Source organism: Scomber scombrus, chromosome 21 (assembly GCF_963691925.1).
Source record: "Scomber scombrus chromosome 21, fScoSco1.1, whole genome shotgun sequence".
NCBI classification, from domain to species: Eukaryota; Metazoa; Chordata; class Actinopteri; order Scombriformes; family Scombridae; genus Scomber; species Scomber scombrus.
The window spans coordinates 1275866-1289839 of NC_084990.1; the positions used below are offsets into that span (position 1 = coordinate 1275866).

At 39.7% G+C, this 13974-nt stretch overlaps 1 protein-coding gene across 1 annotated transcript in view; it reads right to left on the reverse strand.

Moving 5' to 3' along the window:
* Nucleotides 1–13697, reverse strand: part of LOC134003639 (caveolae-associated protein 1-like) — a 31382-nt gene extending 17685 nt beyond the window's left edge. Inside the window, exon 1 of the mRNA XM_062442895.1 lies at nt 12848–13697. Coding sequence (XP_062298879.1) covers nt 12848–13378 — 531 coding nt within the window. The 5' untranslated portion in view covers nt 13379–13697. The remainder of the gene's footprint in view (nt 1–12847) is intronic.
* Nucleotides 13698–13974: the final 277 nt, after the last annotated feature.

Genomic DNA, 13974 nt, shown 5'->3' on the forward strand with positions numbered 1-13974 from the left:
TTATCTGAAGGTAGAGTTTTCTTTCCCAGTAGTGAGGACTTCACTGTCATTATCTCAAGATATCAGGCTTCTATACTTTGTAGTTTATCCAAGTGAGTTCAGTCCAAGATTTAAATAAAGATATTAAATATTTCTTTGAAGTGAAATCCATTGGATGAAATGAGCCTGTTGAGAGTAATGAGTCACACTGTAACTATGTCCAAAGGTTCCATAAACAATACAGAAATGTGAAATAAAGCACTTCATATTTAAGAAGTGTTCTTAACATTTAAACTAATCATGGAACTAAAGGTTTAGTGTCTTATCACAGATGTTCCTCTGTTCAGGGCCAGTAATCAACCAGCCATGAGAGGAATCAAAGCTGGAATCATATGACAGTGTGGATCATATGATGAACTAAACAAACTAAGGTTTTCAATAACCACAGCTTTTGACCATGAGTCATCAACATCTGACTCATGTGGAAAAGTTTCTATTCAATAATAAAAAAATCATTTGGGGAAGACAAGGAAGTGAAAGATAAGTTCTCTATTGATGTCAAGTGAACAGCATTAGTACACATTTGTCAAGCATTTCACTACAGTGAAAACATTCTGAAGGTATTTTTGAACAGCTGGGCCAAAGAACATACAAAGATCTGTTACATGTAAAAGCAATGCAGAGGAACTGCAACTTGCCATGTGTGTTAGTGATAGACTGCTGTCTTTTTTGAATTAATAATTAATGTGCACACATAATCAGCACATGCAGAACTTAGCTGACACAAAAGATGTAAAAAAAATTGCTTGTTGTCTTTATATTTTATAATCTTGTAGTTTCTCACCTGTGAATGTTTCTCCTACAGTATGTGAAAAGGTTTGTACGCATTGCATCACTTGTGGTCTTTCAAAGATAAATTAATTCTCCATTGTGAGGTTAATACATGGATAAAGCAGCCAAATAGTATATTCAAATATGTTCTACTTCCCTCTGACATTCAGTATAATCATGTCACTTTTTTTTTTTTAGCTATGCTAGCAGCAGATTGGTCATTCCTCCACTTCGGTAAAGACTGGATAGATGGATTGCCATGCAATTTGGTGCATATATTCACTTGCACATTGGTGACCCTTTGACTTTTCCTATAGCGCCACCAGCAGGTCAAAGTTTTCATTCATCCTGTGTAATATCTCAACATCTACTTCATGGATTAGCACCACATTTTATACAGACATCAATGGCAAGGATGAGGCCTAATCAGCCATTCACACATACAGACTCAAAGCTGGGACACTGACGGCTGCTATTCTTTGTGAATGAGACCTGGCTTTACAGCCCCGGTGACCCTCGCTGAGCTAGACAGATTCAGAAAGAGCCCCGTGACACTTGGCCAGAGCCAATCAAGCTGGTTTGGATTCCTTTGGATACAGAGGCACAGTGTTGTTTACTTTCCCACTCTGCCATGTGAGATAACTTTAAAGGAAAATAGAGAAAAAGCGGATCATCATGGTCTCCGGTTTCTCTATGATGAGAAGTATTTAACGAGCTGTCATTAGAAGAATGATGACATGTGGAAATAAATCACCAACATAGTTGTTTCATTAAGACAACAATGATCACGTCAGAAAACAACTGTCCAGTCAAAACATGTATTTATGTAAAATGATGTGCTCAGTGCAACACACGCAGAACTACAGACTCATAAGAGACCAGAGACTGATAACTATTTTGCATCCCTATGTATGAACACACTATCACGACTTTAGTGGTCCTCTGACTTGTCCATTTGTCCAATTCTTTGATTTGTATAAATACTCACAAAACCAAATACCATCAGCCTCTGATTTGTGCTTAGTGCTAATTAGCAAATGGGGCAACATTATACATGCATACATCAGCATGTCAATATTGTCCACATTAGCATATTAGCACGCTGATGTTAGCGTTTAACACCACATGCAAACCCATTTTGGTGTTTGCCTATGAGCCTATGTGGCTGTGCACAGGAATTTTTCAGAGATGGGCATGACTAAATGTTTAGTTACCAAATCGACTAAGTCTTCATCCTCCAAGCTTTTACTGTTGTAAACTGAAGCATCATTTTTGAAAACACGTCTGATCAAGTATAAATCTCACCTTTGTGCAGTTTGCCGTAGCTTGAATGAGCTCATTGATCCCCCCATATGCTCGATGGGGGGGGGGAATCTCCACTACAGCTGTGGTTCTCACCAACTGTAGTTGTAATGAGTGTTTTCCCCAGTGGCCACAGGGGATAGTAATGAACTAATTCTGGCTTGATGCACCAGAGGTGAAGAAGACAGTGCTTGAAATACTGTGCCAAAAAAAATGATATTACTATTTAAACTTTACCTTAAGTGTATATTTCAGACTCCTTCTAGGATGAGGACTAAAGCATATTGAAGCATTCAGGTATAATAAGAGCAACTGCATGTCAAACAGACATGAAAGGTAACAAAAGTCCAATGCAAGACATCACAATCAGGAAGGAAACACTATTTTGTGAACTAATGTCATGTCCGCCTGTCACAAATAAGCTGATGTTGTGGCAGTCAGCAGTGGTCCATTGCCCCGGCCTTGGGCTTTAAAAACCAAACAGGAACACAGTCTCTTAAAGGCCCTTTCCTTCTCACAATCAAACAAGTATGTGATAGTTGCTATTTTTAGATAGTCTCCATAAGCCCTCTGTTACCTCCCTCTCTCTCTCCTTTATGCTCTCTCTCTCTCTCTCTCTCTCTCTCTCTCTCTCTCTGCTGTCTCTCTCTCTCTCTCTCTCTCTCTTTCTCTCTCTCTCTCTCTCTCTCTCTCTCTCTCTCTCTCTCTCTCTCTCTCTCTCTCTCTCTCTCTCTCTCTCTCTCTCTCTCTCTCTCTCTCTCTCTCTCTCTCTCTCTCTCTCTCTCTTTCTCCCTCCTCTCCATTTTGTCGGCATGCACTCGTCAATGTCCTGACCATGTAGCCTGACATGCACACACTAACCCCTACCTACCGAACCAAAGCCAAGAATACTTCAACTAAAAAAGTACTACTCCCTGCTGAAACAATGTTACACACAATCTGGCTTGTAAACTGAGCCTGGAACATTTGTGGCTTACATGTCCATATATGGACCTGGTTTGACCTGTGTGAGAAGAATGGGTCGACTCTTGATGAATTTACATGCAAAACATGTCTGGGAGCCTCGGTCGCTCCCAGGCTGTCAGTGAAATGTATATTTACAGTGCTGCAGTTCTTGTTGGAGGGAAAAAAATTCCCTTATTAATAAATCATTTGGAAGATGTTGTGATCATAGTAAAATAAAATGCAAGTTTGAAAATGTGCTGTTGATTGAAATGTCGAGATGTCTGAGTGTGGAGGTAACAGGTGATTTGGGTGGTGGTGATGGTGGAAAGTACCACACATGGAAGAGAAGAGTGAGCAAAATGTGTTCTGACAGTTTGTTTGTGAGATGTTCTTTGCACAGTCCAAGATCCTGATTCCATTACAGGTCAGGAGAAGTAGAAGAAAGGAAAATGTTGCATGTGGTATTGAGGGTGAGGAAAGGACACATTTACATTTATATTTAGGCATTCATTTATTCAAATATCAGCTTCAGTTCTGGTGGTGCAGGTGTACTGACTGCTTACAGGGTCAGCTACTGTGCTGTGAGTGACACCACAGTAATGACTCACTACAGTGACTAGCTCTATTTGTGTCCTCAGCACTCTGAATGTTCCTCTGTGATTTGGTCACACAGTGTTTCTACACAAACTTTAGGATAAAAATATACATTTTATTTTTTATCTGTTATGCATCAGCTTCAAATGTATGTTAGTGATGCCACAGATATCTACTGTTTGTCATGGCCCGTTATTTATACATTTATTTATATTTTAGAGTATTCAGCACATATTTAATGGTTTTATGGGTATGGGTATGCATGTGTATGTGTATGTGGTCATGGGTATGGGTCAGATGTGTTAGGGCTTGTGTGTGTGTACTAGTGTTATAAGTTTTATATTTCATATTTTTCTGCTGCATTGGACTGCTCAAACAGAGTTTCATTGTTTACTTTCAATGACAATAAAGATCTATCTATCTAAAAGCAAAACTAAAGTGTAATTACATTATATATATATTTTATAGAGTTGTTATCCACAAATTGGAAGTTTGGCGTCCCAATGGCTGCACCATCAGCGTATGAATTTGTGTGAATGGTAAGTCTCCCTCCTAATGATTCCTCTCTGTGTGGTAGCTCCTGTCATCAGTGTATGAATGTGTGTGAATGGGTGAATGTGACATGTAGTGTAAAAGCGCTTTGAGTGCTCAAAAAGACTAGAAACGTGCTGTATAAGTACAGTCTATTTACCATTACCACTTATTTGCTGATACAGCACCACTCCACTAACTATGGCTGGATATATTTTGCAGAACTATAAGAACTAAATGCTGCTTTTCCATGTTTTTAATCATTACCATTTTATATTCCAGACAGACATAGAATATCTGAGAGACGACAGAATTTTTTATTTCAAGGTAGAAGTGGCTTGTGCATCTTTGAATTCATTTAATTGCAAATCTCTTTTGAATGATATAGACTACATTTGGTAAATAGGCTGCATTTATGTTGTCTCCCAACCACTCAAAGCACCTCTAAAGTACATGTCAACATTCACCCAATCACATGCTGATGGAATGAAAGCCTTCAACCTGATCATTAATGCAGGACCTGCACTACCTCCTGAGCCACACATCCTGATGTTTTTTTCAGCTCAGTGAGATGACCTGAACAGATCTAATCAACTGTAAAATAACCAAATGAAAAAGAAAAACAATCTAATGAGAGCAGAGAATAAGGAGTGAGGGAGTTGGGATGGTGGGTAGGGCGGGGTGGGGTAGGGTTGGATGAGGAGGAGACTATGTGGGGTGAATTACCCTGGTGGGTGGAGGAGCTGGGGAGAGGAAGAAACAGGGCTGTGACTGGTTCCACATGAGGAGGAGAAGGAGGAGGGGGTTAGCATGGGATGCCTGTGCTATGAATCAGCTGTCTAAATATGGTCCACGCTCTTCATCGCTACACACCCATCCACTCCCTGTACACAGTGGATAGACATCTCCTCTTCTTCCAGTTTATCTTATCCTCTTACTCTCCCACGTATATTGTTCCACCCCTCCTCACAGTGATGAAGGAATCTCCATGGGTCAATCAGTCACATATTCTTACTACATCCTATCTATTTCTCTAAGTATATCAGTCTCTGCAGTGAGTGGCAGTGGCATAGTTGGGGGCAACAGTCAAGATTCCCATTTGAGTCAGAGTTGGTAAGGACATGAGGGATGGCACGACAGCCTTAATCTGTGTATCTACTACATCAAGCTTCATCATTGTTACTGGGCTAGACCTAGGAGGACCCAGCCTTTTTCACATGCTGAAAATATGTCACATTTAAGGGTTTCAATTACACCCCTCAGTCTTTGCCTATTTGAGGAATGTACATTTACTGAAGCACTGTTCTTAAGGTAATTTTAAGGTACTTACTTTACTTGAATATTTCCATTTGAAGCTACTTTAAACCTCAACTCCTCTATATTTCAGCAAAAAACAAGATTAGAGAAAGAGATCAAAAACACATTTGTGTATCAGCATTTTTTTTGTCTTCTTTCCTCTCCCATTAATCATCTCACCACCCCTCACATTTATCTGCTGACCCTTTGGAGGGGCCCCACCCCTAGGTTGGGAACCACTGGACTAAACTAGCTAACTGTATATAAAGTAGTGTAAACTAGCTCCACCTCCAGCAGCTACAACAGTAACATGCTGCTCTAACACTGATGCTTCACTATTAATAATCTAATGATGTCATAATAATAATATATCAGTCAGAGGACCAAACCACTACTTTTACTGTAATACTGCATACTACATCACTATAATACTGCAGTACTTTTACTGTAATACTGCATACTACATCACTCATAATACTGCAGTACTTTTACTGTAATACTGCATACTACATCACTATAATACTGCAGTACTTTACTGTAATACTGCATACTACATCACTATAATACTGCAGTACTTTTACTGTAATACTGCATACTACATCAATCATAATACTGCAGTACTTTTACTGTAATACTGCATACTACATCACTATAATACTGCAGTACTTTACTGTAATACTGCATACTACATCACTCATAATACTGCAGTACTTTTACTGTAATACTGCATACTACATCACTCATAATACTGCAGTACTTTTACTGTAATACTGCATACTACATCACTCATAATACTGTAGTACTTTTACTGTAATACTGCATACTACATCACTCATAATACTGCAGTACTTTTACTGTAATACTGCATACTACATCGCTCATAATACTGCAGTACTTTACTGTAATACTGCATACTACATCACTCATAATACTGCAGTACTTTTACTGTAATACTGCATACTACATCGCTCATAATACTGCAGTACTTTTACTGTAATACTGCATACTACATCGCTCATAATACTGCAGTACTTTTACTGTAATACTGCATACTACATCACTATAATACTGCAGTACTTTTACTGTAATACTGCATACTACATCACTATAATACTGCAGTACTTTTACTGTAATACTGCATACTACATCACTCATAATACTGCAGTACTTTTACTGTAATACTGCATACTACATCACTCATAATACTGCAGTACTTTTACTGTAATACTGCATACTACATCACTCATAATACTGCAGTACTTTTACTGTAATACTGCATACTACATCACTCATAATAGTTATGTACTTTTACTGTAATACTGCATACTACATCGCTCATAATACTGCAGTACTTTTACTGTAATACTGCATACTACATCACTCATAATAGTTATGTACTTTTACTGTAGTGGGATTTTTCATGCTGGACTTTTATTTGTAATACTGTATTTTTACATTACTGTATGAATACTTTTACTTAAGTAAAAGATCTGAGTAGCTGGTTTTCAGTTATTTGTCATTAGTGTTTCTCTTAAGAACCATTTAAGAATTATTCAAGTCCTGGACCTGCTTCATGCATTGCATTAGTATCCTTCAGCATTTGTATATACTCAGCATTAACAGCCAGCAGTGGACATTCAACCTCCTCAATCACACCTGTTGCACTGTTTTGTTTTCTCTGTTGCTTTGTTCACTGTCTAAGTTCAAGTGTGGTTGATGTTATCCAGTAGGTTTTGTTCTCTTCAGAAGTCCAAAAAGTGACTCAGATTTTTTGTGCATGTGTGTCATGACTCAATACTATCAGCAAACATTGAAGGAGAAGGAATCCCCACTTATCCTAACAGTCATTGTTATGCCTCACTAATTAAAACATGTTTATAAAAAGTTATTAATGTGATGAAATATGTGTATAGTTGGTTTGTCCAACCAAGAGGATAGTTCAAATGTGTTACCATGAGCTTTCATATCTATGACCTTCCATTTACTGTATGGATAGTGCACACAGCATTTAACTTAAATGTGAAATGTTTTGGGAGTGGAAAACAGCTGCCTGCAGCTGCTGGAAAGTACATTGATGAGAGTGGAGTTTGGAGGTGAAAACCAAAACAATGAGATAAAAGAGGCAAGTTCCGTGGAGTTGAGGGGTTCTGCACAGTTGGTGATAATTCTCTTACTTGGTCACTATTTGTAACAACCTTTACATTACACATAGTCATTTGATCTAGAGCTTTAATCAACTAATACTTTCACCACCCAGTCCTGCTCCCTCTGTCTCACACACACTGCGGGGAAGAGTTGTCACATTCCAGTTTGGATCCACAGTAAGTGCAGTAAGCTCTGCTCTGGCAGCATATGGACTCAGCTGTCAAGGAACTGAAGACAGATGTAAGGGAGTAAAATCTCAGACTTACTGGACATTTGGGCTTAAATGAGCCAAAGACACACACACACACACACACACACCTCCACAGTTACAAACACACCCCAACGCAAACAAACACTCCCTGAGGAGGACAGCTGTTCATGCTAACAGGGAGAGAGTTGCTTCCAACTGATGTGCTGACAGAGCCGCCACTGATTAGTCTCCACTTACGCATCATACAGTAGCCTGAGCTGAACAAGTATTCCAGTGCATTTATGGAGTACTGTTTGCATTGTTGGCAGTCACCACAGGTGCTTTTGGTTTCATTAATATTAGTTTTTGACTGATAGTGATGAACTGTGCCAAAATGAAATATATTATTATCTGACTAATGTCCTTAATTAATGGTAAAACTCTACTGAAACTTGGGAAGTTAAAACTGTATCCATACTTGTGTGGAGTTGGATTATTATGTATTGCTACAATTAGTTATGGTCCTTCTTTACACTACCGGATGCTTTTATAAATATTAAAATGCATACATATTTACCATATCTGACAGTGAACTATTTGTGAGAAAACAAGATGATCAGAGTCATACATCCCATCAGTCTATGCCTTGTTAAGACCACACTTGTGGAAGGGGGCCCTGGAGAGAGCGGAGCGAAGACTGGCGGGTCGACAGCCGCTAATAAAGCAGAGATTAAACACCCTGTGCTCCACTACAAAGCCCTCGTGCTGTGTCCTCCCTGTGTGAGCTGGCTGTCTGTAACAGTAAACACCATTCAGTAACAGTGTGTTTTTATTATCAGCAGAGCGCCTGGGCAGGGCTTTTCCTTGGGGCATAAACAACACTGGTTCAAATCAGGGGTGTCCAAATCTAAACTCTGCAGTTCTCCCTTCACAAAGACTGAAAAGTGAAAAACATTTTGTAAAAATGTCTGGAAGAGATCAGAAAAAACAGTATCTGTGGCTGGGATGCATGTGTCCCAAAATCATAAATGAACAAATATTAGGTCATCAAACTCCAGATTACTACCTAAAGACCACTTCATGGGAATGATGTGTACACTAGAGGGTGTAGCTATGTGGATGACATTATATTTAGTACTCATTACTGAAACTTTAGACTAATCCGATACCAATACCTCTGCTGGTGGTGTTAGGAGGAAGAACTGCCATTTATTCTATTCTATTCTGTTTCCTAAACGTAAGGCACTACTAACAATATCCTTGAAATGATCTCGCTCCCACTGGAGAACAGCTCGATGGGAACAACAACACACTTTGACCGGTAACAGAAAACTTTAACTTTAATGAAGACAAAGTCAGAGTGCAACAAGCTGCTCATTCATTTCCACTGAAACAAATGTGAAGGGCAAATTCTTAAAACATTCTTTCAGGCAAGGAGTTACATATTTGCTGGGTCAACTCCAGACATACTGATTTGGACATGATGACCTCTGAAATTAAAATCCAAGATGACTGAATCATAAATATTAGCAGTGTGATATCATCCAGTACATACATACAGCATGTTTTATTCTATTTTCACTGCAGTTATGTATTACTGTTATGTGCTGTTTTAGAGCATTTGACAGTTTGGAAAAAATTCAAGAATAGACACCACTTTTATGTCTGGACGGTAAAATTAAGGCTACAGCCAGCAGCAGTTAGCTTAGCATAGAGACTGTAAACAGGGGGAAACAGCTAGCCTAACTTGGTCTTAGGTTAAGTTAAGAATCTGCCTCCCAGTACCTCTTCATTTCTCTGATTAACACGTTATATTGGGGGATCCCTGCAGTCTTCTCATCGCCAGTGGGAAAATTACTGCTCCTGACCAAGAAATAGTCCCCATAACATAACTTGTATTTACACTTTAGTTTTTTAATGAATGAAACACACATGATAAAATATGTTAATTAGTTAACTACTGGTAGGTGGATGTTGTTGCCTTTAGACCAAGCCTAGCTGTTTGCCCCAGTTTTTTGTCTTCATGCTAAGTAAAGCTAACCAACTGCTGGTTCATGTTAAACCAGCCTCTATAATAATGAATCAATCTTCTCATCTAACTCTCAGTAACAAAGTGTGTTTTTTCAAAATGTTTAACCATTGCTCTTAGCAATTTCAATGTAGTACATACAGCTAAGCATAATTTTGCATGTTGCACATACAGTATGCTGTTTAGACTATTTGATTCATTATGTAGACTGGCATGATACTTGTTCATTTATATGCTAGAAGCTAATACCTACCTATAAATAAACGTATCAATGCTCTCTGGTGAACAAACGATGGAATAGAGACACTTGCAAAGACCTCAGGTATCTTTGACATTACTGTGCAACTGACCGTCATATATGCTGATATCAGCTGTAATAACCCTTTAAATGAATTCACAGTAGGGTGACAGTTGCAGCCAAGCTTGTTTTGTTTGATTTTCTATTATGTTGTTATAATACAAATATCACTACGTCCACTTTCAGTATTCCTTTGTGTGTGGCAATAATGTGATTGTGTATGGAAAAATAAGTCGACAATACTAATGAATCCTAACAATGGACTGGAAGTATTTTTGCTCTGACACACTGTCCTAAGTGGCCAAGTAAAGTGTTACAGTTCACTGTCTCTCTGTCTACTGCTGATTTTGAAAGAATCTGGCCTTAAAGGGCAACAGAGGAGCACAGCAAATTGAAAACAGAATAACACACTGTGGTTTGCTTTTTTAATGAAGACGAATCTGACCTTACGTCATAGTTGGCAACCATAAACAAAGCCAGTGTTTTGAGTTAGTGAGAGAGCCAGAGATAGGCATTTCAGGGGGAGTTTCTCTTGCCACAGGGCCCAAGCAGTTGGCTAACATGAGCAAAATCCCAACCCACTTTGTTTTTCACTGTGTGATATTTCAGCTAGATTGTATCAGAAATGTGCGACACTCAGCATTTAAAGATACTAATTAAAAAGCTGATTTATGTTTCTTTCAGATTGGGAAATAGTTCCACCATCAAGTTCCTTCAAATGTGATGATGAAGATTAGTTTTTGTTGCTGAGAGCTCTGCCCGTCTCATCTGCTGATCATTAGATATAAAATATTGCACTGGTATGCCAAGAAGATGAAGCCAAGTATATTGTGCAAATATATTACATTAACAAAAAACGTTTCATAGTTAGACAGCCTGGATTGCCTAAGATGGAGCTCTCATTTGACTTCTGCACGGCTTTCAGAGGCAGAGAGAAACCGAGAGAGAGTGAGGTCAGTCCAAGCCACGATGTCTGAGTCAAGGGTGGAAACTCTGAATGTTCTCGCGCCACTGTGCAAAAAGCTGCAATCACACTGGAGTTTCACTGGCTAAAAAAAGACACAGGGTTCCCCTCAACTCCCCTCAAAGAGGAACGAGAGAGAAAAAACGTACTCTGTCTTTTCAAATTTGTCCTGCAGAGCTCTCTTCTCTTACGTCCCTTCATCTCTCCTAACACTCCTCTGCCTTAAACAGGACCTTGAGCATGCTTGTGGTATTTTCCATCTTTGTTTAAAAAAAGGGAAAGAGTGAAATGACTTTCCGAATGGATTCCGTATGACTTGGGCAGCCAGCAAGCTTGGCTCACATGTGAAGGCTTGTATTCTTTAGTCCTATACATAGCCTGCTATGGAAGGAAAATATCTGGAAGCCAGCTGGAGTGGATACTGAGTACTGAACCAATGTACAGTAGATTTGGGGTGGGGCAGGGGTGGTGTAGAACAACATCTGGGAGCATAACAATCACCGACACACACCCATGATCAATGATTCTGTATGTTGTCTAACACAATTGTTGTACCTAATAGTATAATGAAAGAAAAAAAGAAAAAAATCCCCTAGATAAATGTTGGTATGTATCATGGGATACAAAGACAGTCTGTGAAAAGTTACATATGAATAGTAGGAAAATGTAACACATACCATAGTGGAACATTGCTGGAAGCTTTTTTTCCCGATAAATAAGTTAAGTGTGAGTAATGTATCCGGTAATTGTTTCCACAGATGTGGATGTGCCTTCTCAGTCTTTTTTATATTGAATTATGTATTTGGTTTTTAGCATTAAATTAGATTAGTTTCTTACTGAACTGTGATTATATTGTACATAGCTACATTTCTGGACCAGTCATAACTGCATTCACTATTTGTATTATTCATATTGAACATTCACATCTTTGTATCCCTCCCTACATTCATTACTGTACTTTCTGTTGACACTTTTTTATGCTACTAATTTGTTTTGCAAAACATATATTGAAGTAAACATAATTTATTTTAGAAATATTTCTTCACTGGCAATGATTTTCCAGTTAAGTGATACACTCTTCTACAGTATAGAAGTTTTAGGGAGGTGGTCAGAGTGCATGGTTGGCATTATGGCCAGAGAGTGTCTTTTATGTCCCCAACCTGTGTTTGGTCAGGTTCATGCTAAGGATGAGGGTTATGGTATATTATTCACATAAGATGTATAAGCTTCAAAGCTTCGAAGCATCTCGACTATAAATATGAAAAATATTCGTGTTGGCTATGAGTGATAATGTATATAAAGTAGTAGGCAAATAAATAAGTAAGTAAGTACTACTTTTTTTATTTCTTAAATGGTATCTGTCTTCTGAAAAACATGACTTTTTAAGTGGCCTGCTTATGATGCAGTTACAGGGACAAGGGATAGCTCAACCTGTCACTTAAGCAGTCGTCAGCAATGCTTTGAGGTAACCTTTAACCACTCCCTGAGATCCTCTGCACCTCAGCAAATTAAGAAACATCTTTGGCAAACCAACACTTTCCAGTTCAACTCTATTAAACCACTAATGAATAATTTAAAGGAGGATGTTTGGCAAGTAATGAGGAGTCATGAAAGTTCTGTTTGGTTCACCACTGGGCCACACCCATCCCTAAGCCAATAAGATGTCAGGTACTGTACATAGACTACCTAACACTTCAAACATGCAACTTGATACAAACTTCATACACAAAAACTTTCTCCCACCTGGTAGATCATGACTTTAAAGTTGCGTCTCTTGAGCAGCTCGGCCTCGTTGTTCTCCAGCTTCTTGATCTGTCCCCCTTGCTTCTCCAGGGTGGCCCGCACAGTCTTGACGTTGACGCTCACCTTGCTCACCTTCTCCATCATCTTGTTGACACTGTTGGATGTGGTGCTGTGGCTCTTGGTCAGTTTGGTCAGCTCGCCCTGGATGTTGCCCACGGAGCGCTCCATCTCTTGCTGCCTGACCTCCAGCCCAGTCTGGGTCTGCTGGATCTGGTTCACTGCTCCGATGATCTTGTCAAGCAAAGACAGCACCATCACCCCATTCACCTGCGGGTCAATCTTCATGACATCATCTTTGTCTTCAGCAGCATCCCCCTCTGTACCCATGGTGGACAGCTCTTTCTTTGCTGCAGCGAGGACATCCTCTTCATCGTCTGAGGGAGGCAGGTTGACCTCGTCGTCTGAGATCTCAGTGAGGGTTTGTGGCTCCAGCTGAGCACTTGTGGACTCCAGTGCTTCCATGGTTGCCATGTCAGTAGATTTATAGTGGGCAGTCAGCTAATCGATCTTCTTCACCACTTGGTCTTCAAGATTCCTTTTCAACTGTTCGCCTCTCACCTGCTTCTTCCCTTCTTCTGTTCTCCAGTCCTCTGTTCTTTTTTCTCTCCTTGCAAACTCGTCTAGCTCTCTCAGGCATACATACACTTTAGCTCTCTTTCTCTCTGTCTGTCTGCCCTGTCTACTTCAAATCCCTGGGTTCAGGCCAATGCGCAGGGGAAGCCAAGCAATGCTGGATGTTACCACATGGGCTTTAGGATGTGAATGCCTCACCAGGCAGAGAAACCCTCCAGTCAAGCTACAGCCGGCAGTGTTTTCTCTCTCAGCCCCCCTCTTTTTTTCCAGTGGACTCTCCTCCTCTCTCCAAATCCCTCCCCTATCTCCTCCCTAAATACACACACACATCCGTAAGACTCCACCTACAGCTGGTCGGTCCATCCCTTCCATGATTCACTAACACACCCCCTCGGTCTAGCTTTGTCCCATCAGCATGGTTGGAATAGTTAGAGAAGAGTTGAGCTGATCCACTAGTATACAAGCTCAGGCACAGCAGAAGGAGGAATGTTAGG